At 37.5% G+C, this 27,231-nt stretch overlaps 1 protein-coding gene across 2 annotated transcripts; it reads left to right on the top strand.

Annotated features, from left to right (window-relative positions):
- Positions 1–546: 546 nt before the first annotated feature.
- Positions 547–24,857, top strand: agla (amylo-alpha-1,6-glucosidase and 4-alpha-glucanotransferase a). Of its 2 annotated transcripts, none has more exons than XM_089131354.1 (34): positions 547–625; positions 1,666–1,812; positions 3,643–3,853; positions 3,966–4,135; positions 4,754–4,957; positions 6,754–6,935; positions 7,037–7,148; positions 7,547–7,673; positions 7,946–8,048; positions 8,125–8,222; positions 8,456–8,595; positions 9,533–9,720; positions 11,882–12,005; positions 13,360–13,523; positions 13,609–13,710; positions 13,804–13,959; positions 14,895–15,045; positions 15,748–15,872; positions 16,167–16,279; positions 17,535–17,669; positions 17,997–18,127; positions 18,901–19,037; positions 19,422–19,555; positions 20,175–20,350; positions 20,561–20,663; positions 20,852–21,077; positions 21,404–21,515; positions 21,585–21,720; positions 21,852–21,964; positions 22,247–22,458; positions 23,377–23,474; positions 23,619–23,706; positions 23,799–23,932; positions 24,272–24,857. In XM_089131354.1, exons 2-34 carry the CDS (start codon positions 1,734–1,736, stop codon positions 24,387–24,389), a joined length of 4,602 nt encoding a protein of 1,533 aa, XP_088987480.1. In that variant the 5' UTR covers positions 547–625; positions 1,666–1,733; the 3' UTR covers positions 24,390–24,857. The 2 variants fall into 2 exon arrangements, with proteins under 2 accessions (XP_088987480.1, XP_088987479.1); XM_089131353.1 differs by lacking the exon at positions 547–625 and adding an exon at positions 1,029–1,406.
- Positions 24,858–27,231: the final 2,374 nt, after the last annotated feature.

Below are 27,231 nucleotides of genomic sequence, written 5' to 3'. Positions count from 1 at the left end.
ACCAGCCATTGTAATCAATATAATATACAAAAATGAGTTTTTTCCCAATATGAAAAAGAAAATGTTCTATACTCACTTTATTTCATGAAAAAGCCATTATAATTTGCTGGCCAATTAATTGAATTTTCCATGACTTTTCTAGTCAGTTTAACAATGAATATAGTTAGTATGTGTGTGAAAATAAAGTTTAGCCTAAGGTTTTCAAAAGAAAGCACTGCTCTTACCTTGTCAGTGTAACCTGTCTGCTCAGGATCAGGTAATGTTGGCAGATTATATTTTTATGGCTTGAACATGAATGGGCGGGTCATGTCGCATTTTTAAGAGTCTGTAGGCCTGCCACCACATGATGGAGACAAAATCTGAAACAACTCAGGAGGTTGTTTGTTTTCGCTAGTTTACATATTTGTATTTATTTGTTTATTCATTATTTATTTATTCGTACCTGTGAATTTAATGCCAATACGTGACTAGTAAAAAAAAAAATCCATACGCATACAATGAAAACATTGAATGTAAATGGCATTATATTAGTGCATTTACGGTAGAGGGAAGCGGAATCGTGCACACGCCTCCTTTACCAGCGACTGGAACGTCCTTAAAAGCCGAAAACAGGAAAAATACACTGGTGTGTCTTTTAACCCTACTGCTCCATAACACTGTGTTGTCGCGCAAAACGGATCTAAATGTTTATATCAGTTTAGATTTTAGACTGTCGCATCAGATTAGGAAAGTATGCGCATGTTGTAATATGGCTTGGTAAATATTAGCCTAGCCTACTATTGCCCTGATTACTCATTTAAAATAGACTTGTTAGACATTTATCCGCTAGATTCTTAACCCCGACCAGTCTGAGATAGAGGATACTTTTTTGGCCGTGCCATGTTTACTGTAGAGATGGGAAGTCCGATGCATTTCCGCTAGTCGGTTCTTTCGAACAATTTGTTTCAAAGAACTGCTTTACAAAACGATTCAGTGATTCTTTTAAAAACAAGTGATTTAGATAAAAGTAATCTAGTACATATTGTTGGTTATTATGGATGATTATAATAATTTTAACGATTATTGTATTTTCGTGTGTTAAACTAAGTTTTAGTCAGCTCATAAAACAATTATTTGACAAGCTAAATACGATTTGCAATTATCAGACAAAACTAAAATTAAGTCACATCTCTTGGGTGTAGCTAATCAGTTCTGCAATTCGTCAAGGCAAACTTATTTTTCGTCCCATGTCAGAGTCAGATCTTTGGGTCTGTTTTAATATCCAGTGAACCGGTTCAACATATTGAAAAGATCCGATTCATATGAATGATTCGTTAACGAATCGGACACTGTTAAACTATCAGAGGTGGTGATGGTGCATAGAGCGTTGTTACTAACGTACGGATAAAAATCTTGACAATATTGAGGTATATTCCGTGTTCCGGCAGAGCTCTGTTTTGGTTGTTGCAATGCTCACTCGTTATCATGTATTGTAGGCTAATGTACGTGGCTCTTAGATTGTCATGGTAAAATGTTGCAATAATTTTAAAGGAAACTGTTGCAATTCTGCGTTTTGTTTTTTCAGAGGCTACACTGCAGGCATCTGTTAATGTGAATTAAGTCATCATATTGTAATCCAGTGTGTGTGTGTATGATAATTTGCATATCTTTTGGTTGACTTTTCAGTGAATGGGGTGCCGTTGAATTCCTGTTCATCGTTGTATTAAGGACGCTCTAAAATAAGGAGGGCAATCATGACACCAAAACAAACAAGAGTGATGGTCCTCAATGACATGGAGAAACTAGACAGGACCCTGTTCCGTCTGGACCAAGGCAAGTTTCAGGTCACGTTTAACTCGTTTTGCTTTGTACAGAGGCATGACAGAAGTAGTGTATTCATTGTAGTGATAATGGCCACTAGTCTGTTACGTGCGGAACGTTTGTGCTTATTTATAGACAGTGGTTTTCTCAGGAGCCAACTTTATTAAGTACCTATTCCTTCATGCACTAATAAAAAGTAAATATAGCAGGGGAGTTTGGCACTGGCTATGATACATGTGAGAGATGTTATCTGCTCATACGATGAATCCAGTAGGGCTGGAATCTTGAGGCTTCGATTCGATTTCGATTCGATTCAATATTGATTTATTAGCTTCGATATCGATTCAATAATAAGTAAATACACAAGTAATTAAGTGCCTGAGTATATTTTTAAATAATGTGCGCAGTATTACCAATGTTAAAGAACAAATTGGCCCCAGCATTTTTGTTTCCTGTCATGGTTTATTCAGCAGAATAAACTGTACAATATTGTATGTGTTGAATACAAACACAACTGTGACAAGCACTGTACAGTGCTTTAACAACACCTCTAAAGTGCATGTAACTAAGTAGTAGAAAGTATATTTCTTCCTTCCTAAACATTCAAGTTATAAAAGAAATTGTAAACAGAACCACAAAATGTGCATACTCAAAAAAAGTCTAATATTATAATTATAATTTTGTAAACAATAACACTTAACAGCTGATCACACTTAACAGCAATTGCGAGTTATCAGGCCAATTCTAAGGGGGGGAAAAGACTAACCTTTTTCCCTCTCAGAATAATTTATATCTCACAATTATGACTTTATAACACGAATTTGTGACTTTATATCACGCAATTCTTACTTTATATCCCGCAATTCTGACTTTATATCACGCAATTCTGACTTATATCTCGCGAATCTGAGAAATACAGTCAGAATTGCGAGATGTAAACTCTCAATTGTGAGATAAAAAGTCACAATTACCTTTTTTATTTTCCATTCTGTGGCGGAAACAAGCTTCCATAGTTCCCGGGTTACAGTGGAATCCAAAATGAGCCCAAACGTCGGCTTTTAATGTTGGTGCAGGCTTGAATCAGGCTTGAACGGAGTGCAGCTGCTGTTCGTCATCGCGCTGTTTTGCTAAAGCGCGACTTCTACAACGCTGAACGCTCTCACTAGAGTGTAGCCCACAGCGCCGCCACTGGCTTGGATGGCTGAATCGATTCATAGGATTTGATGAATCGATATTGAATTGAGAAGCAAAAAATTGCAATGCATTAATGAATCGATATTTTTACCCAGCCCTAGAATCCAGTAAACAAATCTTGTTCAGAAATTTTCACTTTAATCTCTTATGAAGAGGTTGTCATTTGTATCAATGTTTAAATTCATATGCATAATTGTCCTTAGATGCTGTTAATGCATAATTTCAAAATAGTTGAGTATAGTTAGTGTCTAGCTTTTATCTAATTTGCATATGCTATAGCTGTGAGATGAGATGCTTTTATTTGCCTTTATATTATTAATAATAATTATATAATTGATCAATTATAGAAATGTATTATATTATTATTAATAATATGATGAGCCCTATAGATCCCTCATAAGTAAATAATATGTTGTTGTTTTTTCTGATGCTAATTCTTCTTTTTGGGATTGTATCATGATAATGCAATGCTTATTTTAGAGACTACTATGATGGTAAAACCATGTTACACTTTGTGATGAAACGTTTGTGCCAGGTTCCACCAGTATTTGTATCAATTTATTTTTTTATTATTATAATTTTTTTTTTAATTATAATTCAAAAACAGCAAGATCTATGTCATGAAGCATATGTTGTATTTCTGCTCAGGGTTTGAACTCCAGTTTCGCCTGGGTCCCACTCTTCAGGGGAAAAACGTGCAGGTTTACACCAACTACCCTGCAGAAGGGGAGCGCTTTGAGCGCCACAAGTTCCAAGCTTTAGACTGGATTAACCCTACTGGAAGACAGGATGATTCAGACAAGTTTTGTAACCTTGACCTCCAGATTTCAGGCTCATACCAGTATTATTTTGGCCATGGGTGAGTTAGTTGCAGAAATATTTTTTTCAGAGGATACTGTCAGTTCTGCATTTAAATATTGTTAAAACTGTGCAACAGGTCCTTGTTCATTTTTTTTTTTTTTACTCTTCAGAGATAAGGAGAGATCTGGTGGTGGATATATCGTGGTTGACCCAGTGCTCCGAGTAGGGGTGGACAACCACATCTTGCCCCTTGACTGCATCAGTATCCAGACATACCTGTCCAAATGCCTCGGCCCCCTGGATGAGTGGCTGGACAGGCTTAGAGTTGCCAAAGAGGCAGGTAAGAAGACATCTGGTGCTATAGTTACACTTACAATTTTAACACTTACAACTTTATCTCCATTTGAACTTCTCTTTTTTCCTTCTCTACAGTCTAGATGAACAAATCAATAACCAATAGCTATGCAGAAACTGAACAAATACATTTAAAGAGGTTAAGTTAGTCAAAGCTAGTTAGGCAAAGTTAGTTTTTCCAAAGCGAACATTTTTTAGTTCTTTATTTTAGAATAATGACCATTAGAGATGCTTGGGTCAGCTCTAACATCACCCAAATCTACTGTTAAAAATAAACCATCCACCCTCCACCAATCCAAACTATAGATATCTGAACCACACCCGATTGTCACATTACAGTTATTCAAATTCGAAAAGTGAGATGACAAATAGGCTCCCACTCAAATCTGTTTTGCTTTCACTAACCCTGCAATTACAGTTTATTGAGAATCTGCAAATTTGTCCCTGACCAAAAAATTAAGCGTTTAACATTGGTCATTGAAATGCACATAGATCATAATTTGCCGGTTTTATTACATTGGTAAATTAACTGAAATATATCTTAATATTCAGTTAGTATTCTTTATCAAAGTAACTGATTTCATATTTAATTTCTATTTTTTAGGGTATAATATGATTCACTTCACACCACTGCAGACGCTGGGTGAGTCTCGCTCCTGTTACTCTCTGGCCGATCAGCTGGAGCTTAACCCAGACTTCTCCCCTCCTGGACAAGCTTACACCTGGACAGATGTTGGCAACCTGGTGGAGAAAATGAAGAATGAGTGGAATGTGCTGTGCATCACGGATGTGGTTTACAATCATACGGGTGCGCGTTTTTCCATTTGTTTATCTAGTTTATAGACAATTTTCAACAATGCTTTTTGCATTTTTGGTACTTTTTAACAACTTTTAATTTATCCTAATAATTCTGAGGCATTAAGAATTGCCAAAAGGTTAAATAATGTTTGATTAAGTATAACATATCACACCCACAGGACTTCTCAAATGTATTGCATGTCATTTTTCCATTTGCTGGGTCCAGCTATAGTGGGTTCTCTAATTTCAATGCAAAAGGCCACGGTTCCAAAGTGAATGACTGTAATCTCCAGTAAGCCCCCACTAAAAGCCTTTGCATTGACTTCAATTCTAAAAATAGTTTATTTACAGAGGACGGGACCTATCGGTGAAACGTTTAGCCTGTCTGATATAGTGTAGTTAAGCTGTTGAATGGACCCAATATGTGCGCAGAATACTAAAGAGAAGCACTTTAAAACTTTCTTTCAGACTGACTGTGAAGGTTTAGAGAAGGCTAATGTGTTTGCAGATGAATAACTGCTGAGGAATTTAAATAGTTTACTTGTTTCGCGTAGTGTTGTTACAGAGCTTCTTCAGCGTCTGTTTGACTTCTCTAAGCATTTCACTATAAGATCATGTTTCTTTTTTCTTAATCTTGTCTTGCTGTGCATGCATGTGTTAGAGTAGTCAGGCTTAATATAAAGCAAAGTTCATAGTTAATTTCATTCTACCAGAACTCGGCACAGCTAAAGGTCAGGGGGTGTGTGATACCTTATCTGAAGCTGTGTACAAATGCCAAACATTTAAACAAGTGGAAGTTCAGTGCGGCATGGTATATGTGTGTATTTGTGCAGGTTACATATATACAGTGGGGTCCAAAAGTCTGAGGCCACATTATGAATCTGAGAATCAAAGTCAAATATACATAAATATATAGGGCTGTCAAATGATTAATCACGATTAATCATATGAAAAATAAAAGTTTGTGTTTACATAATATATGTGGGTGCACTGTGTATAATTATATATAACACACAGATGCATGTATATTTAGGAAAAATTATTTATGTTTATATATAATATAAATTATATATATAAATCTATGTACAGTATATACATGAAAATATTTCTTACATATATACAAGCATGTGTGTGTATTTATATATATAAAATAATTATACATAGTGCACCCACATATATTATGTAAACACAAACTTTTATTTTGGATGCGATTAATCACGATTAATCGTTTGACAGCCCTAATAAGTATGCAAACATTTATTTGATAAAAAAATATATATAGTAAAAACTAATATTGTGAACACATTAATAATATTATAAAAATCATTACAATTTTGAATAGTTGTTTTCTATTAATATATTTGAAACTATAATTTATTCCTGTGATGACAGCTGAATTTTCAGCATCATTACTCCAGTCTTTAGTGTCACATGATCCTTCAGAAATCATTATATTATGCTGATTTGCTGCTCAAGAAACATTCCTTATATTTCTAACAATCAATATACATTTTATAACAAAAAATTGTGCTGCTTGACATCTTTGTGGAAACCACAAGACATTATTTCATGGTTTTTGATTATTTAAATGTTCATAAGAATAGCATTTATTTGAATCTATGCTTTTATTGTAAATATGGTCTCTTTAGAACCAACAACGTTTAACTGGGGTGGGAGGAGGGAGGTGTTTCAAGTAGAATGACCAATTCAGTGACTTCCAGTGACGTGATGCCTGTTTCATATACTGTCCTTTTTTATTTAGTGTCATGATAACCACTTTGTGTTTTAACCGTCTGCCATTCTCAGCTGCTAACAGCAAATGGATTGAGAAACATCCTGAGTGTGGTTATAACCTGGTGAACTCTCCTCATCTGAAGCCGGCCTGGGTGCTGGACAGGGCCCTGTGGCACGTCACCTGTGCTTTAGCTGATGGAAAGTACGAAGACAGGGGTCTCCCTGCCCTAATCCAGGATCACCCGCACCTCCATGTGAGTGAATCGCTTTCTGTGAAAGCCATAGAATGGAATTCATTTTGAAGTGTAAGGTGCTCTTACTTCCTTCAAAACGAACTGCAATGTGTTTTCACTAGGCCATTCGTGGAGTTCTCTGGCAGGATGTGTTTCCCAAGATTAAACTGTGGGAGTTCTTCCAAGTAAAAGTGGAACCAGCGGTGGAGCAGTTCAGAGCTTTGCTACAAAGCGGTGAGTTCCTGGATGGTTCTCGGACACTTAATGAAATGGAAGTTGCGATAGACTTTTGTTCACTTTTGTGATGGATATCCAAGTGAAGTGGCTTGTTGAACAAGGAAAAATGTTGGACGGGACTTGCTTCTGTTCATCAGGGAATCGTTGGAAGGTTGTGGTTTGCTATTGGTTGATCTCATGTGAGTGACAGGTTGTCCCTCGCACCAGTAAACGCATCATCAGAGAAGAGAAGAGATGTCTCTGCAACAGGGGAGGAAGATATTTCAAGATTACAAGGGCACTTGAATTAAAAAAAAAATAATGTCACAGATTAATCATGTAATGTTCCATAAATTATTTTATTTCATGGTGACTTTAAAGGGTTAGTTCTGAATTGTTAGTTCTTGTCTGTACAGGAGCCAAACCTGATAGGATCAAGACTGATGACAAACAACAACTGAAGATCATTCAGGACCCTCAGTACAGGCGCTTTGGTAACACAGTGGACATGAAGTCAGCTCTTGAAACCTTTGTGCCCCATGGGTTAGTATGCTGATGCTCATTTGAGTATGTATTCAGTGTTGACCAGGGGTGCCAAAATCAGTTCCTGGGGGTCCACAGCCCTGCAGAGTTTAATTCCAACCCTGGTTTCAATAAGCCCGAATGACTTGATGAGGTGGATTTTAATTTGGGTTGAAGCTAAACTCTGCGGGACTGTGGCCCTCCAGGAACTGAGTGTTGCACCCCTGCTGGACACTGTTTATTATGCTTTATTTGGTATTCTACAGATGAATTATACATTTATGTTGTTGTAGGAGCAGTCCTGGTGCCATTGAAGATTGCTGTAACTGGCTGAGGAGGAGACTAGAGGAAATCAATAGTGAACAGTTTCATATAATGAAGCACCATCAGGAGCAGGTGAGTCTCTCTCTCTGTAGAATTACCTCTAATTTCAATGTAGTACAGTGCAGTAAAGTAATTTCTTTACTCTCAGGCTACCAACTGCATTGATGGAACCGTGAGCTATGAAAGACTGGCTGACCATGGACCCAAGTTGGGCCCCGTCACCAGGAAGCATCCTCTGGTTACCAGGTAGCACAGTTCATTCCATCAGCCTCTGCTTAAGTTTTAACATCATGTTCCTTTGTTTAGTCAAATTAATGTATACAGTACAATAAGGGCCATAGCTGAGGTATCCGGAGCCCCGGTGCGGGTTGTTGCTGTGGGTCCCCGTTGGTTGGGCCCTAGAATCGCCACCAACTTTCGGCCCTCTAGCGATGTCCCTGAATACAATGCAATATATGTAATTATGGTGCTTTATGCAGATATTTCACTTTCCCATTCGAGGAGACAACTTTGGAGGAAGATCTGGAACTGATTAATCAACCAGAAAAGTCATGTCACTTCCTGGCCCACAATGGCTGGGTCATGGGGGACGATCCTCTGAGGAACTTCGCAGAGCCAGGTTTAGCAGTCTGCCTTCACTAATAGAATTTTTTTACATGTTTTCTTTAATTATGTAAATATAGTAGTTATTATACGGACTGTAAAGAAGTTTTTAAAATAAAGTTGCATGTTGATTTATACATTTTTTCTTCATTGAAATGGCAATTTTGAAAGAGCTTTGGAAAATAAAGTTTGGGGTCAGTAAGATTTAAAAATTTGATTAAATAAATGAATTATTTTATTCTGCAAGGACGCATTCAATTTCTATTTCCAAAAAAAGCTATTCATCATTGAATACAAAAAAAAATCTCAGAAAAATTAGGCAGTTTTATTATAATAATAAAAATGTTTCTTGAGCTGCAAATCAGCATATTAGAATCATTTCTGAAGGATTATGTGACAATGAAGACTGGAGTAATGATGCTGAAAATTCAGCACAAGAATAAATTACATTCCCTAAATTTACATTTATTATACATAATATACAAAGATTACTTTTATTTTTGATCAAATAAATGGAGCCTTGGTGAGCATAAGAGACCTTTAAAAAAACATTAAAAAAAATCTTACTGTCCCCAAACTTTTAAACAGTAGTGTAATTAAGTGTATTATTTAAAAAGGTAAAACTATTCATGGCTAAATTAAAAAGATTTTTCATCTACCATTAGGACTTTAATATTCTCGGTTCTAAAGTTTAATGCCTTAAGCCATATTTAAATCCAGTCAGAATTACACTTATTTCCCCCAAAAGTTTGTAAAAAGGTTTAAAGGTATATTGTAAAAATGAATTCTGTCACAGTGGATTTGTAAGATGGCAGTGATGTCATTCTGACTTTAAACACAAGGTGGCGATATCAACACATTTCTAAATCCCAATCATTGACACCACTTACCAAACCTTTTTGGCAGTGAGGTGAATCAAAGTTGCTTTTTCTTCTTTTCCTCATTCTGGTCAGGGTCCAATGTCTACATCAGGAGGGAGCTGATCTGCTGGGGTGACAGTGTTAAACTGCGGTATGGCAACGGGCCCGAGGACTGCCCCTACCTGTGGGCCCACATGCAGAAATACACAGAGATCACGGCCAAGCACTTTGTGGGAGTGCGTCTGGATAACTGCCATTCAACTCCACTGCATGTGGCTGAGGTACAGCGGCAGTGTCAAAAGTTGGATTATTACTTTTGGCTTGATCGCAGATAAATAACCTGTTTGAGATGAACTATGTGTAAAGATGAATATCAGACATGGGGGGCAGGAATGTTTTTTTTCCCCAACACATTTTTATATGGCGAGCTCGTTAGTTACTGTCTTGGTTAGTACATTTTGGCTGCTGACTGTTCCCTATCCACCGATAGCTCCGTCATTTGCTGTTCTTCACACTAAGAAATATTAAGTGTGGCTTATTCTCTGTTCTATGCTTATTGATAAATCTGTCAAGCTACACAACTGACGCCTTTTTCAGTTTAACATGGTGATTTTTACATTACAAAAGTTGGGCTCGCTTTATATTAGATGCCTTTAACTACCATGAACATGCATAAAAAAAGTTTGGTACAATAAAGGTACTTATTGTGTTCATGTTGAGTTGCAAAACACATTTGCTGCTATTGAGGTGGGAGACAAGTAAGGTTAAGACTGGTTTAGTCAGGGAAAGGCAAAGGAAAGGTCAACAGTGTAAATATCACCTAAAGGATTATTAGGAACACCATACTAACACTGTGTTTGACCCCCTTTCGCCTTCAGAACTGCCTTAATTTTACATGGTACTGATTCAAAAAGGTGCTGAAAACATTCTTTAGAAATGTTGGGCCATATTGATAGGATAGCATCTTGCAGTTGATGGAGATTTGTGGGATGCACATCCAGGACACAAAGCTTCCATTTCACCACATCCCAAAGATATTGGGTTGAGATCTGGTGACTGTGGGCCATTTTAGTACAATGAACCCAATTTGAAATTATTCGAGCTTCGTGACATGGTGCATTATCCTGCTGGAAGTAGCCATCAGAGGATCGCCAAAAAGGGATGGAGATGGTCAGAAACACTGCTCAGGTAGGCTGTGGCATTTAAACGATGCCCAATTGGCACTAAGGGGGCTAAAGTGTGCCAAGAAAACATCCCCCACACCATTGCACCACGACCACCAGCCTGCACAGTGGTAACAAGGCATGATGGATCCATGTTCTCATTCTGTTTACGCCAAATTCTGACTCTACCATCTGAATGTCTCAATAGAAATTGAGACTCATCAGACCAGGCAACATTTTTCCAGTCTTCAACTGTCCAATTTTGGTGATATATTGCAAATTGTAGCCTCTTTTTCCTATTTGTAGTGGAGATGAGTGGTACCCGGTGGGGTCTGCTGCTGTTGTAGCCCATACGCCTCCAGGTTGTGCGTGTTGTAGCTTCACAAATGCTTTGCTGCATACCTTGGTTGTAACGAGTGGTTATTTCAGTCAAAGTTTTTCTTCTATCATCTTGAATCAGTCGGCCCATTCTCCTTTGACCTCTAGCATCAACAAGGCATTTTCGCTGCCATGTGCATGTTCAAACTGCCATGTGATTGGTTGATTAGATAATTGCATTAATGAGAAATTAAACAGGTGATCCAAATAATCCTTTAATTGAGTGTAGATGTAATTATGTAAGTACCTGTAATTACATGCAGGTATGTACACAATAAGTGCATTATAACAAATTATTCATTTAAATGCTAGTACATAGTAAAGACACTTAATATAAAGTGGGACCCAAAAGGTTTCATACGATTTTAAATCTTTCATCAGACAAATGTATGCATTTTATTTTAATATATGTACTGTGTTTAAGGGACATGACTGAAACCCAGCTCACGGTTTTCTAGGCAGCAACACTTCTGAATTTTGTACCCTGCAGGCCATGCTGGCGGCGGCCAGAGCAGTCAGACCCAATCTCTATGTGATAGCCGAGCTCTTTACAGGCAGCGAGCTGATTGACAATGTGTTTGTAAACCGGCTCGGAATAACCAGTCTCATCAGAGGTACTGATGTCTGTAAGCATGACACTAACGATGTCTTATCTGTTTGTTTTTTTCTCTTTTTGCTCTGCATACCCTGTCATTCCCTCTCTGAACTGTCATTCCTGAAACATTTACATCCTAAAACTCTCTCCTGGACCTTGTTTCCTATTCACTAATTTTGGCTTCATTTGAGGCATGACTCTCCTCTTTTTCTGAACCCATTTTTTTTACCCCCCACCTGCCGCACCAACACCCGTGGTTTGGTTTCCTCTTGGCTGTGTGTCTTGCACTAACCCTGCTTGCTGCAGTTCATGCTGGATGCCGCCCGCACACTGAGGCCTGACCTGTACGTGGTGGCTGAGCTCTTCACGGGCAGCGAGGAACTGGATAATGTCTTTGTGACTAGATTAGGAATCTCCTCACTCATCAGAGGTATGGCCTTCTAATAATCCAGGTCTTTGACAAAATTGCATTGTAGCTCTTTATTGTACATAAATGTATAGTGTGAAGTCTAACACTATTGTCGAACATCCTGAATTGTTACCATTCAAAACTTTGGGGTAACTATGGATTGAATGTTTTTTGAAAGAAGTCTCATGCGTAACATGGCTGTGTTTATTTGATCAAAAATACAGTAAAACATCATTGATTGTTCTTTAGCTTTTCATCATTTATTTGCCTCATGTTGTGCCAAATCTGTATTGACTGACTTTCTTCTGCACTAGAACTTAAAAACTTTAAAAAGGACATCATAAAACTACCCTAAAAGTAGTCCACATGACTTGTGCAATACATTCCAAGTTTTCTGATGTCATACAATATAGTTGGGTAAAAAACACTGGTTTTGAAATTGTTTACTGAAAATCTTGATATCTAGCTCTCCTTGGCACTTTTCAATGAGTAATTTGATCTGATTTGATCTGCTGGTACGAATTACTTTTTGTGTACAACTTTCAAAATGAAAGTATAGGTTTGGAATAACATGAATGTAAGTGAATGGTGATGAAGTTTCTATTTTTATGCCTTTTCAGATATTAACGTTTATGTAGTATGTAATATAGTTGTTTGTGAACATAACAGTTCTCTAAAGTTTCAAAGATCAAAGTGCACTTTGTCTCCCAAAAGAAAGATGTGATTCTGAACTGCATGAAATGAGTCGTCAGTAAGTCCAGTCTCACTTCCTGCATGAACCTATGTAGGTTTGTAAAAAATTGCATTATCTCAGCCTATGGTCATCATTGGCTTCCTGCGAACAACGTCTACTTTAAACCTATGTAGTTGAAGTGTTTGTGTTTAGAGATGAGAAGACGCTGTTTTCTACACTTTAAAAGCAAAACCACTTTGCATGCAGTTTCCAAAGGATGGGGACTCGGCCTTAAATTGGTAAAACCGACACCATCATTAATTGTTAGTGTTCGTTTCACTTTGTATACAAATGCTTAGGAAGCCTCCACAGTTGAAATTCATAAATGTTAATTGCCGTTTCACTTGCGATTTGACCCATCTAAACAGACTGGGCCATCTGACCAATCAGAGCAGAGGAAACGGAAACGAGGACTTTAGAGAGACAGAATCTCTAAAGTCCTTTTTTTTTCTGAATATTTTAGAAATCTGGTTGATCTGCAATGTATATTATGAGAAAATGAACATGCTTTTTTATTTTGGATGCATCTAGACTTCCAAAACAAAATGAGGAAACGTTTTAGCATTATAGGGGCACTTTAAACTGATGTACTAGTATTTATACTCTGCATTATGTTTCTTGTCATTTCTTTTGCTGTTGTAGAAGCGATGAGTGCAGGAGACAGTCATGAGGAGGGCAGGCTGGTGTACCGGTACGGAGGGGAACCGGTAGGGGCTTTTCTTCAGCCCAGTCTCAGGCCTCTGGTGCCCAGCATTGCCCACGCCATGTTCCTAGATGTCACACACGATAATGAGTGCCCTATTCAGGTATAGCATTTTCAAACACGTTGAATTACATTAATGTTGATGGAGCTTCTTGAATGAGTTCTTATATTGATGTTCTGTGTTGTAGGTCCGCTCTGTATATGATTCACTGTCCAGCTCAGCTGTTGTTTCTATGGCCTGCTGTGCCACTGGTAGCACCAGAGGCTACGATGAGTTAGTACCCCACCAGGCAAGATATCAACTTCACACAGACTCACTTGGATTAAGTTCCTTTTTTGAGTACATCTTGAAAGCCCTTCTTCTTTCTTGTCTCTACCATCAGATCTCAGTGGTTACAGAGGAGCGCTTTTATAGCAAATGGAATCCTCAGGCTAAGCCGTCATCCCCTGATGAGGTCAACCTGCAGTCAGGAATCATCGCCGGAAAGCTGGCCCTCAATCGGCTACACCAGTATCTAGCTGCAAAAGGCTTTAACCAGGTAAATGCAGCCCACACAGTGATGTTTATGCCACATAAGGGGCTTTTACACTGGAGGAATGTTTTATAGTTCCTACAGTATAACTAGTGGCGGAAGTACCCACTTTTTGGCATTTTTCACACCGAGAAATGTAGTTCTCAGAGGACTGTCCTGGTGGCTATTCCTATAAATATGCTTTGGGAAAGCCCCTATAGACTGTTGAGTAATAGTCCACTATGAAGTCTGTACAAATGCAGGTTTGGCCGAAGGGAGCATCATGGCCACACACACACAAAAAAAAAAAATAAGAATGACCAAAAATGTGTGTGTGTGTATGTGTATATATATATATATATATATCAGCAGTTGATATGACACGTGACACAAGTAAGGTTATTATCAGTACTTGTTTTTAAAGTTCATCTAGCAAGTTTTGCCAACAAATTAAAACGTTATGTAAAAGTATACATTTAGATATACATTTTTTATAAAATTAATTTTTTTAATTGTATAAAAATAAAAATGACTATATGTATTACTATAACTATATGTATTAAATGCTATATTATAAACTAAAAATGTAGGAGTAAATACAGTTAAAAACAAATGGTATTAAAATAAAATTGAAATAAAAAATGCTGAACTATAAAAAAACTTGGACAAGTTTTTAATCATTTGAAGCTGTTACTAAATAAACCATTGCTGAAACTAACCAGCTAAATAAATAAATGTTAAATATTTATATTTTTATAAATAGTATTTCATATATTATATATTATATATTTTATGTATAGTATGCTATATATAAAAAATGCTACATACAATTATGAACTAGAAATACCCTAAAAAGAATAGAATAACTTTGTAAACACGATTAAAATAAAAACCAAACTGAAATTCAAAACTATAATAACCTTTGACAAGCTCTATCAATATGTCTTTGGGTCTTTTCTTAGGTGTTTGTGGACCAAGTGGATGATGACATAGTGGCGGTCACCCGTCATTGTCCCAGCACCCACCAGTCAGTGGTGGCTGTGTGCCGCACTGCATTCAAGAACCCCAAACACCATCGCTATGCAGATGAGGTCCCACCGATGTGCATCCCAGGTGTGTCACAGGCTCATTGCTCCTTATTAGAGATGCTGATGCTTTAACTCTCTCACCCACTAGCTACTTTTACATGGACACCTTTTGTTTGAATCTATTCCGATTGACACTGCAGGAATATACAGAGTTTCCAGCTGTTAGTGCATACTAGCCATTCTCCTATATATCTTCTTGTCTTTGTTTTGAAAAGCAGACTTAATATTTATATATTTCGTATCCTAAATAGGAGACTACGAGCACATGAAGCGTCGTTCTGTGCTGCTTATATTTATCAAGCCGTAAAAACGCCCTATCCCGCACCCAAAACAAGGCACCCGTGGATGAGAGCAGCAACATCTCGTTCCACAGCTTCGTTACACCATTTCTGCGTCATTGCACATGCACAGTACTTTCCAGTTTCGGTTTTCAATCCCATCCAGTGCTTACATTTCCTCTCGATCGAATTAGAAAAGGTTTAAACCACCTACTTGTATTTGTTCAATTCATTCCGATCGGCATGGTTACATGTGACTTTTTTTTTTTTAATTTCCTACTGTGCTACTAGTTTCATTACAATCGGATTATTAGGGTCCATGTAAACGCAGCTACTGAGATTAATTTCTAGTGTCTGGTTTTATTTTGTCTCTATTATGTGTCTTTTGTACTTAATGCCTGACTGGAAGCAAATCCCTGAAATCTCTTGGAACAAATCCTCTCTCACAGGTAAGATAGAGGAGGTGGTGCTGGAAGCACGTACGGTGGAGAGGCAGGCGGGTTCCTACAAAAAAGATGAGAGGAGCATTAATGGCATGCCTGGGTACACGGTGGAAATTAAAGAGCACATCCAGGTAACTTGAGTGCCGTGAGACCGCTCTAATTATAACCGTTCTTAGCCGACACTATGGCCTCAGCAAAGAGCACTCATTCACAAAACAGCTAAGGCTCTACCCCTACAGCCCTCAAAGACCTCTCGTTTCATCTCAACAAATTGTTTTGGTCAACCTCCCCTTTCCTGCCTGGTTGTAAAAGTCTGCCGCCTGGACTTGCATGGCCTTTTGATTTGCTGTACTGTCAACACTGCTCGAGTTAAATCTTATCTTTTGGTCTCAGATGTTCCTTTGTTTGCATCTCTGTCTGCTCAGCTGAAGGACAGCAAGGTGGTGCGGCAGGCTGTGGTGGCGTCTCGAGGGCGCAGCGAATATGTGCAGGAGATCGTGTTTGAGCAGCTGACGCCTGGAAGCGTTATTGCTTTCAGGTTAGACTTCAACAGCGTTACTGTCCCTAAACTATGACGGGGGTTTTCAAATGGTTTTACATCAGGATTTTGCCTAGATTTTGCACTGGACATGATGATGCCAAAATTCTGTATCATAAAAGTAAAAACTAAAACAAAAATGGCAATAGGGTTCGGTACTCAGGCCTAAAAAAACTCTAAATGTATTTTATACTGTATGAATATGAACTGCATAGGCCTGACAATATACAAAGTAAACATATAATAGGCAAATAGGACAATATTTATACAGTAGGATAGCATTTATACACTGGTATTGACGTGAAGTACTTTTGAGAAATTGTTTTCTTAAACTCCATTTAAAATAATTTTAAAAAGAGGTTTAAAAAGTTCAAATGGAGTATGATTGGACACAATATTTAATGTCAACAACAACTAACTGAAAGTGTTTTGAGAAGTTTGGGATTGGTAAGATTTTTCAATGCTTTTCTAAAGTTTTCAAAAAGAAGTCTCTTTGATAAAAAAAATACAGTAATAACATTAATTGTCAGGTGTAGTTAAACACACAAATCCAAATAGAATCAAGAGTCTTTAATGGACAGGAAGATTACACAGGAGAATCAGAACAGTAACTACACAAAAACACAAAGAACTGAGGAAAAAACTTTTCTATTTTCATATGAATATATTTTAAAATATAATTTTTTCCTGTGATAGTAAAGCTGAATTTCATCAGCATCATTACTTCAGTCTTCAGTGTCACATGATCCTTCAGAAATCAATCTAATATGGTGATGCACGCTAGCATTTCTTATTATTATCAACGTTCAAAACAGTTGGGCTGCTTAAAATTTTATAATTATTTTTTAGCAAAAAAAAAAAATTGTGTCAATACTAAGAACAGATGTGCTGATGGGTTGAAATGGAAAGTTAAATGGAAAGTAAAAAAATATATAATTTATTTTAAAAAGAAATCTTTTGCAACATTAAAAAATGTCTACTGTAACATTTGATCAATTTAGGTAGTGCGTTCTTCCTGAAATTATTTTTTTTATCTTACTGACCCCACTCTGTTCAATCGTAGTGTATTATTTATTTATTTATTTTGTACAATTGTGAAATTAAGTCCATTTTATTACTTGCATTTATAATTGCTTCCTGCTACCCACACAGACTCCTTTGACTTCACCACTGAGGACCACTGACCTACGGAAAAAATGTTGACTTCTATTTAAATTTATTTAGTTGTACGTAGTGATATGTCTTTGTTTCTCAGGGTAAGTCTGGACCCCAAATCCCAGGAGCTGGTTGGTGTGTTGAGGAACCATCTCATTCAGTTCAATCCGCTGTATAAAGCAGGAAGTCTCTCTGATCCAAACACACCCGATATACTGAAGAGCACCCTGACACAGTAAGTTCACTCTAACACATTTCAGCTTTTGAATTTTTGATGTGATGTAACTGTTTTTTCTTCTGATATATTCAAGACACGTCCACATTTACCAGTTTCCAACTCCATGGTCCCAGTCTAGATCAGTTCCACACATTTCCACTGACGCTAATGGACATACCGATACCGTTCCTCTTTTTGTTGTTCTTAACATCTACTGCAGCCTTATAGTCTTTCTGTCCCACGTAGATTTTCTTTCTGTGCACAGAGGACTGAATATGAATGTTTTGTTCATTGTTGAGGAGTTTTTTGATGAAGAAGTTTTTTCATGTTTCTCCTCCACACAAGGATTATGTCTAAGATGACTCTGGCTGATATGAACATTCTGCTGTTTCGCTGTGACGCAGAGGAGAAGGAAGATGGAGGGGGCTGCTACAACATCCCCAACTGGACCCCACTCAAATACGGTGGTCTGCAAGGTACAGATTGTATTTGTATTGAAACTTGTATTCAAATGGACATATAAACTAGGTTTGTATTTTGTGCAAATAAATACTTTCCAGATGTCTTAAAGGGTTGGTTCACCTAAAAATTAAAAATTAACTAACAATTTGACACTTCAAAAAGTTCATAAAGAGATCTTAAAACTAATCAATATGAATTGAGTGGTTTAGTCCAAATTTTCTGTAGAGACACGATCACTTTATAGGATGAACAGATTGAATTAAGGCTTTTATTTGCATGTAAACATTCATCAACTCACCCATCAGTTGTGGTAAACGGAAGCTCAAGCATGTTTGCTTGACGTGCGAGAACCAATGAGGTTGATTCTCGTGTTATGCAGCACGTTTGAGCTTCCTGAAGAACCAATGAGGTTCATTCTCGTGTAATACCGCAGGTTTGAGCTTCCTGAAGAACCAATGAGGTTTGTTCTCGCGTGTCAAGCAGGTTCGGTTGAGCTTTTGTTTATGTTCGCTGATCAAAGTTTAACAATGTGAATAAAATCCTAAATTAAATCTGTTTAATCCGCTCAATTCATATGGATTAGTTTTGTAATCTCTTTATGAAGTTTTAGAAGCATTGTGTAGCTGTCAATGGAGGAACAGAAAGCTCTCAGATTTCTTTAAAAAGATCCTCATTTGTGTTCCGAAGATGAATGAAAGTCTTACAGGTTTTGAATTTTTGTGTGAAGTATCCCTTTAAGTAAATCACAGTAACTGGCAATAACTGTCGTGATTTCACACACACACAGGTCTGTTGTCAGTGATGGCAGACATTCGGCCCAAAAACGATCTTGGCCACCCATTCTGTGACAACCTTAGGCAAGGGGATTGGATGATCGACTATGTGAGCAATAGACTGTTGTCACGCGGGGGCACTCTGGCCGAGGTGAATGAGTCGATTAAAATAAATACTGTATATACCTGTTAATCTCAGGGTGTTAGTGAAAAGCTTTGGGTAGAGCCAACGTTAAAAAAACTGCTGCTCCTACTTTTAAATCCAGTATTTAGTTAAATTTGTTTTGGTCCAACTCTCACTATTATCTAGTTGCTTATTAGCATGCATATTACTAGGATATTGGCTGTTTATTAGGTCTTAAAGAGCATATATTAATGCCTTATTCTGCATGACTATATTCTACATAATCCTACCCAATACCTAAAAGTATCAACTGTTAATAAGCAGTTGCTGAGGCAAAGTCACAGTTAATAGATTGGCTAATCTAATCTAAAGTGTGACCTAAATTTGACTCCAACTCTTATGTGTGCTTAGGTGGGTCAGTGGTTCCAGGCTATGTTTGCTTACCTGAAGCACATCCCTCGCTACCTCATCCCCTGTTACTTTGATGCCATCCTGGTTGGGGCCTACACCACTGCACTTGATGCGACCTTCAAACAGATGTCAAGGTCCGTATCTAAACAAGACTGAGAATGATCAGCTTGGAGTTTATGTCTATCCTAGCCCATCCTCAGCTGTATGATTATTATGATTCCACTTTCAAAAACAACTATATAACAGGGTCTGTGCATCACTAATTAAACAAACAGTTCAGTAGCCGATTGATTCTCCTAATCCAGCAATCAATCGCTCTCTATTTACTATTTTATTCAGCAAGCTTATTTATTACCATCACAACCTGGTTCAGCTCAATACTGTGTGACATGGGAATTTTCTTTAGCCCTCCTTATCCTCCCCACCACCACTTGTCTAGATCTGCTATGGGGTTCTACCGACTTTACCTTGCAGAAGCAGAACATATTCCTAATGCCTGTAATTCTGAACAGCATTACAGAAAACTAACATTTTCCAGATGCTTCCAGAAATTTATTTCACATTTATCCCTGTTTTTAGTTTTTGCTAATTAGACAGTCATTTCAAACATGCAAACAAAAATATTTTTGGAGTTTTAAAAGATGCAAATAATCATTATTATCCCTTATGTACAAAGAAAGTCTAACACCACATGTTAACTTACAGCACTAACAATGGGTGCTTACAGTACTAACAATTGTGTGTATGTGTTAGTTTTGTGCAGAATGGCTCATCTTTTGTGAAGCTGTTGGCCCTGGGATCGGTCCAAATGTGTGGCGTAGGACGATATCCAGCTTTTCCACCTCTCTCACCAGCCTTGAGCGATGTGCCTTACCGTGTTAATGAAATCACTGGGGAGAAGGAGCAGTGCTGTGTCTCCTTGGCTGCAGGTGACTCTGTAGTTACCCATAGACAATCCTAAATATGTCACAATTTGCACAGGTCACCATTGTAAATTAATTATTGAGTGTTTCTAGCCGAATAGCCAAAGTGTCTGGGCTGCTAACATGGGATTGTAGGTCTAAACCTAACTATTACCAGGTACAGTGTTTAAGCTTGGCGTCATCATTCTTGGTCTTGATGATTTCCTCATTCCACAGGTCTGCCACATTTCTCTGCTGGGATTTTTCGCTGCTGGGGTAGGGACACGTTCATCGCCCTGCGAGGACTGATGCTGGTCACCGGCCGTCACCTGGAGGCCAGGTACTGAATTCAGTTCATTTCAATAGCACCATAATTATCGCTCCATATCTAGAATCATTTGAGAAAGATTTGTGATGCAACCACTAATGGATTATTTTCCCCTTCTGCTAATATGGATGACCTCAGACTGAAAAAAAGAAAAAGTCTCCCTCTTAGTTCTTTCTGTTTCTCTTCATCCTGCTTTACAGGAACATCATCCTGGCCTTTGCAGGCACTCTGAGACATGGCTTGATCCCTAACCTGCTGGGACAGGGTGAAGGGGCCCGTTTTAATTGCCGTGATGCAGTGTGGTGGTGGCTGCAGTGCATTCAGGACTACTGTACCATGGTGCCCAACGGCAATGACATCCTCCAAAGCCCCGTGTCCAGGATGTTCCCTACAGACGACTCAAAACCCCTGAAAGCTGGCACCGTGGTGAGGACACCACCAAAAAATCATTTCCTTGGCCAGTATTTTTGTATTGATTTCCACTCAAGTATACATTTATCCTTTAAACAGGATAAATGTGTTTAAGAAATATTTCTTATTCGCAGTTGTGCTGTTTATTGTTTTTGGAAAGAACATTGATTTGAAATAGAAACCTTTTGTAACATTATAAATATCTTTGCTGTAACATAATGCAATTTATCCTTGCTGAATAAAAGTATCAATTTAAGTCATTGTGAATGCTCTCTATACAAATTTTGGCTTCACTGTTAGCCAGATGTCACCAGTATTGCTTTGTTTTGATGATGCCACAGGATCAGCTGCTGTATGAGGTCATTCACGAGGCCATGTCGCGTCACATGCAGGGTATAGAGTTCAGAGAGAGGAACGCCGGACCACAGATTGACCGCAACATGAGAGATGAAGGTAAATCTTTTGAAATATTTTATTTTATTTTTTAAGATAATGAATCTGTTTTATTACGAACTTTTTCAGGCTTCAATATAGTGGCCAAGGTGAACCCCGACACTGGCTTTGTGTATGGTGGAAATCGGTTTAACTGCGGGACCTGGATGGACAAAATGGGAGAGAGCGAGAAGGCCCGCAATAAAGGGATACCGGCTACACCCAGGCATGCACTGAAATCTCTTAAAGCCACATGTACTCTATTTATAAGACACCATTTATAAGTGGATCTCTGTTCTTTGTCTCGCATTCTATGTCTGTTCCCATGATTGAAAGTGACTCTTGTTCCTAATGCAGGGATGGCTCAGCAGTGGAAATAGTGGGTCTGTGCAAATCTACATTGCGCTGGCTGGTGGAGCTACATAAGCAAGGGCTCTTTCCTTACAATACTATGACCATACACAAAGACGGTGAGCTCAGATGTCCCAGACAGTGCTCATAACATTAGCTTTGTTACAAAACTTACGTCAGCTGCCTACTTAGAAAGCATTTTAAGGCATCAAGCACACTCCCCAATGCAAGTGATGTTACCTTCTAAGATACCTTTTATTATTTCCTCCAATTATTTGTGTGTGTATATTGTTTGTGAGCATTTCAAATCATAGGATGCTGCCTTTGTAGACAACATTTGTGACCGGTTCATTTTTTCATTCGTAACCTTTGAATCACAAATATTTCTGTTATACCTGCAGGCAAACAGCTCTCTGTGTCCTATGAAGAGTGGGACAGAAAAATCCAAGAGAACTTTGAGAAGATGTTCTATGTGTCTCATGACCCAAATGACCCCAACGAGAAGCATCCTGAGCTGGTCCACAAGCAAGGGATTTACAAAGACAGCTACGGAGCCTCCAGCCCCTGGTGTGACTACCAGCTCAGACCCAACTTTACCATTGCCATGGTGGTGGTGAGGATTCTTTCTAAATGTAACACACTTGATCTATAAAAGATCAAGGATGCCTTAATAGGGGGATCATATAATATATAAATACAATATTATTTATTTGCTTGTTTTCTTATTTTTAACATTTTGGTATGTTTCATCCTAATATTTAGCATTATTTAGAGCATTTAGAATCATTTACAGCTATTTTTGTGTTTTATGTTCATTTAATTTTATATGTAGCATCAATAGATAAGCAGTTTATTTAAATGAGATCATTCAAGTCAAGTATTTAATTTAAAGGGATTTTATGCAGTTTTTTTAGCTTAACTGAACAGCTTCAGAGTTATTGAAATGGTTATATGACTTCTTTCGGGTTGAATGGTGGCCGTCTCGCCACCATTCCCTGTTTTTCGCACCATTAGGAGTCGCTGTTTTGAAATCAAGTGACCAAAGTGCTCGTTGCCGCGGATATAGTGTTCTGTTGTGACACGCCCAGGACTGGACCATTAAAATTCATGGGGATAATAGTCTGATCTATGTATTTAATCATGTGAAAATTCTCACCACTAACAACATATTATTATTAGATCTCTTTATATTATATTAGATCTCATTAAACGACAAATTAAACACAATGTACTATTGTATACTATGTAACACTTCTCGCCATGTCTCGCTCTGCGTGAGTGGTATTTACGACAGTAACGTTAAACACAAGTACTCCACAGCGACTCTAGGGGTCGCTGTTTGACAAAAACGGGATCCCTGCATTGTGTCCCTTTAAATGGGTGACTTGCTTAGTTTTTATATTGGGAAGAAAAAAATGCCATAATGCTCAGATGTGCCAGTGAAAATCAATTATAGGGAGCAAATTATTGGTTAGTTACTAAAACATGTATAGTTTGTAATTTGTATATTTCTAATGGTTTCGTTTTCCAGGCTCCAGAGCTGTTTACTGTGGAGCGCGCTTGGGAAGCACTGAATGTTACAGAAGAGAAACTGCTTGGACCTCTTGGGATGAAGACCTTAGACCCAGAGTGAGAGTCACATTTTTTTTATTTATATAGCGCTTTTTACAACACAGATCAGAGTCCATGTTCTCCTACCGGCTTACATGAATTATACTGCATAACCATTATTCCTGCTTCCTGTGAGTGACTCAAGATCATTTGTTTGAATAGTGACATGGTTTACTGTGGCGTTTATGACAATTCTCTGGACAATGACAACCACAACGTTGCCAGGGGATTCAACTACCATCAAGGCCCTGTAAGAGCCATAAATGTACTTAGTTCATCAGCACATTTTCAGCTTTTCAGTCTAAGGGATCACTTACCTTTCTGCTCATTTACCCTCATCAGGAGTGGCTCTGGCCTATTGGTTTCTTCCTCCGCGCAAAAATCTACTTTGCTAAGAAGTTGGGCAAAGACGCTTATGACAAAACAGTGTATTTGGTGAAGAATGTCCTCTCTCGCCATTATATCTACATGGAACGGTACATTGCATGAACAATTAAGCAGTGAACAGTATTTTCTCTTAATTATTTTGTTAAACAAAATTGATTTTTTGAATTACTGGTGCCACAACTAATTGCTGGTATACTGCAAATATTACTTATAAAAAACTGAAATGCAGCAAATGAGATGGTAATTTGTAAAAATAAACACCTCTTCAATAATCCAATTTATAGTGAGTAATTTCAATATTACTGTAGTCCTCAAAATGCGGTTCCAACAAATGCTGACCGTTTTAAATGTGAATGGAACCATAAATGATTATAAAAACAGATGATTAAATCTTATGCTGGATCTGATATATCTGTTTTGTTCCTCAGGTCATCCTGGAAGGGACTGCCAGAGCTCACTAATGAGAATGGCCAGTATTGTCCTTTTAGCTGTGAAACTCAGGCCTGGTCTCTTGCCGCTGTGCTTGAGATTCTTCATGACCTGTGAGCAGAGATCCTCTGCAAAGTTGTGTGTTCTTTACTTTAACAGGTCTGAGGACACATCACCACCCTGAGCTACAGTCTAAAGTTCAAAACAACATGCTATACTTCCAATAATGTTAATAAGAAATCTCCTTGTTCCTTGTTTTACTGTCTTCCCTCCCTCATCTAGCTTCTACAAGACTAGAGACTGTGAATTTGCCCTTCATGTAACTGAATTGAGGTACATAGTCAAAATGTCGTTGTTGTTCTGTCAGAGTATTCAGAACTTGTTTAGTATATCCTATAATTAACCCATTGTTAGTGCTGTAAGTTAATGTGTGTTAGTCCTTCTTTGTACACAAATGTCTTTCACACTGCTGTAATGTTAGGATGCATCTTTTAAAACTCTAAAAATATTTTTGTTTGCATGTTTGAAATGACTGAATAATTAGAAAAACTAAAAACAGGGATAAATAAAGTTACAGAGAAAGTATCTGGAACTTTTTGTTTTTAATTCAAGCGAAAACATTTTTGTTGCCAGCTATTTCTTTTATTACATATTTAAAGTATTCCTATATAAATACTAATCTTTTATCATTAAGTTTTATTACCTTTAATCTAAAACATCAGAGTATGTTTCTATAGAACGTACTTAGGAGAATCACAGTGAGTTGCATCGCAGTAAAATGTGTGTTTTTGTGGCAGGAATTCTGACAGGTGCTTGAATATTTTTTTCTTTTCTTCTTTTTCTCATGATTTGAAAATGAGAAGCATGTCTCTTAATACTCACTGGTAAAGTTTGTGGAGAACCAGCCAATGGTCTTGTTGTAGATGTAGTGTTGTTTGGAGGGGACTGGTCCAAAAAACAGTATATTCTCTGACAAATATCACACTGTAAGGGCATTCAGATATTGGAGAATTATGATCCAGGAGTTTTAATAATTTAAGAGAAGTATAATTTGGCTATATATACAAAAAGTGAATATCAACCAGGGAGGTGTTTGTTGGTGCTTCCCATGTAGCTTCAAACTGGGATTTCTTGACTGCAGATGCTTGGCTGAGAGTTGAATTCTGAGGGCCAAAACCAGAGTGTTTCCATGACTCATGCCTCCTTTTAGCACTTAAGCAGCTTATATTTAAATGTCTGCAATGAATACGAATGAGCAATGTAATACATTAACTCCATCTTAAAATAACAATAAAGCACCTCTATATTAAAGCTGTTCATGACACGGGATTGGACGGTATTTATTGATGTGAAGCGCGTCCCACTGTAGTTTTTCTGTCCACCTCTCGAGCCTGTAACATGAAGCCTTGGAATTCAGAGGCATTCTCCACCGCCTGCAGGGTTACTGAGAGTTAAACACAGAGATGTGTGTTGACCTCTCCAGGCCTGTCAACGTAATTTGAGTTGACCCCTGCTGCTTACATAATCATGAGCTTTTCATTATTGGGAAAACTACTATGGTAGTGCATGTGGTAACCATGAAATTACTCTAAATAACCAAGCGTAGCCTAATAAAACCCCAAAGACCCCATGAAATGAAGAAAAATGTGGCTTTTAGTCCATATCTATTAGTTTTGATGTCATCAGACGTAACCCTGCCGCTTTTCAGCGCTGCGCTCTGTATTCCGGTTTGTGTTTTCACAGCATGAAGGTAAGATCTTACAAATTTATGAATGAACCGCTTGTTTTAAAATCTTACATTTGCAATGGCATCCCTTCTAAACATTTCAATGCTCATGATAACTTTTGCAAACTCTACAATGAGTAAATCTTATTCATCAGCTAATTACTCGCTGACAGCGATGCCATAGAAGTTCAAACACAAAATTCTAAAGAGCACTAGCACGTAAGGTCTAAATGATCGTGTAAATGTTGATATGAGGGCATTTAAACATACACTAAAAAAAGTTTTTAGTGTTTTAGTTGTAAATAAAATATTATTGGGGTATATTTCACAAGAATTATTTTTTTCTGTCATTCTACTTCAAAATGTCACGTTTAAGTAATATGTCACTTGCCGTGTCGTTGTAATTAATTGTGAAATCTACTAGCAATTTCGGACAGTTTCAAAGTAAATCCTCTACACCATTTTGTTTTGTTTTTTTTCGGTGTAGTCTTAAATATTAATGACTCATCCCAGCACAGATTTTTGTCCAATCCGATGGTCTCTAGAATATGAAAGTCCCTAAACTACTGTTGTCAGTGCTATTTGAAATTAACATGATTTCTTAATGTCTAGTGACATATCAGGGCCATTTTATGATTATTTGAAATCGATTTCTTACATACAACTCCTTTAAGATCATGGTAACCTAGTAGTAATTACCAAATCCTTCAGAAGGAATGACTGCTTATTTGGAATAGTATTCTAAAGTGAAAATGATAACTCTGTATTTTTAAGCTGTTTGTTATGATGATGTGCAACCAATAAAATATTTTAAAAAATGTATCATTTGCATGTTTTTCAGCTGTTAGATTCTCATTCAAATACAGCGAAATATGTACGAAGAAGTTTGTGAGAAGTGAGAAGTTTGCTCCTCCAGAAACAGCAGTGATATGAAGGCTCTTTATTGTTGACAGTAAGGACATTTCTATCCCATAAAAACAGACTGAATACAGAATTAATTTCATGTGGGTGTAAAGACTCTTTTGAATTTGTGATTGTGCATGTGTAATGTGTGTCACAACTTTATATTGTGTTCTAGTTTTCCCATGTAAATTTATTTCGGTTGTGATTGGGACATTTACTCTTAATTTGATTTAATCTATATTTAAACAAGTCAAATTTTTATTTATGCTGAGTATCTTAAAATATATTTTTATTTTTAATAAAAATAGAGAATATATTTTCAAAAAAATA

This window comes from Pimephales promelas, chromosome 5 (assembly GCF_988280905.1).
Source record: "Pimephales promelas chromosome 5, fPimPro1.hap1.1, whole genome shotgun sequence".
In the NCBI taxonomy this organism is placed as follows: Eukaryota; Metazoa; Chordata; class Actinopteri; order Cypriniformes; family Leuciscidae; genus Pimephales; species Pimephales promelas.
This window is presented reverse-complemented; position numbering and strand designations above follow the sequence as displayed.

Coding starts and splice junctions, on each gene's coding strand:
- agla (XM_089131354.1), top strand. CDS start 1,734: ATGACACCAAAACAAACAAGAGTGATGGTCCTCAATGACATGGAGAAA. Junction 3,854..3,965: donor CAGTATTATTTTGGCCATGG/GTGAGTTAGTTG, acceptor TTTACTCTTCAG/AGATAAGGAGAGATCTGGTG. Junction 16,280..17,534: donor GGAAGCGTTATTGCTTTCAG/GTTAGACTTCAA, acceptor TTTGTTTCTCAG/GGTAAGTCTGGACCCCAAAT.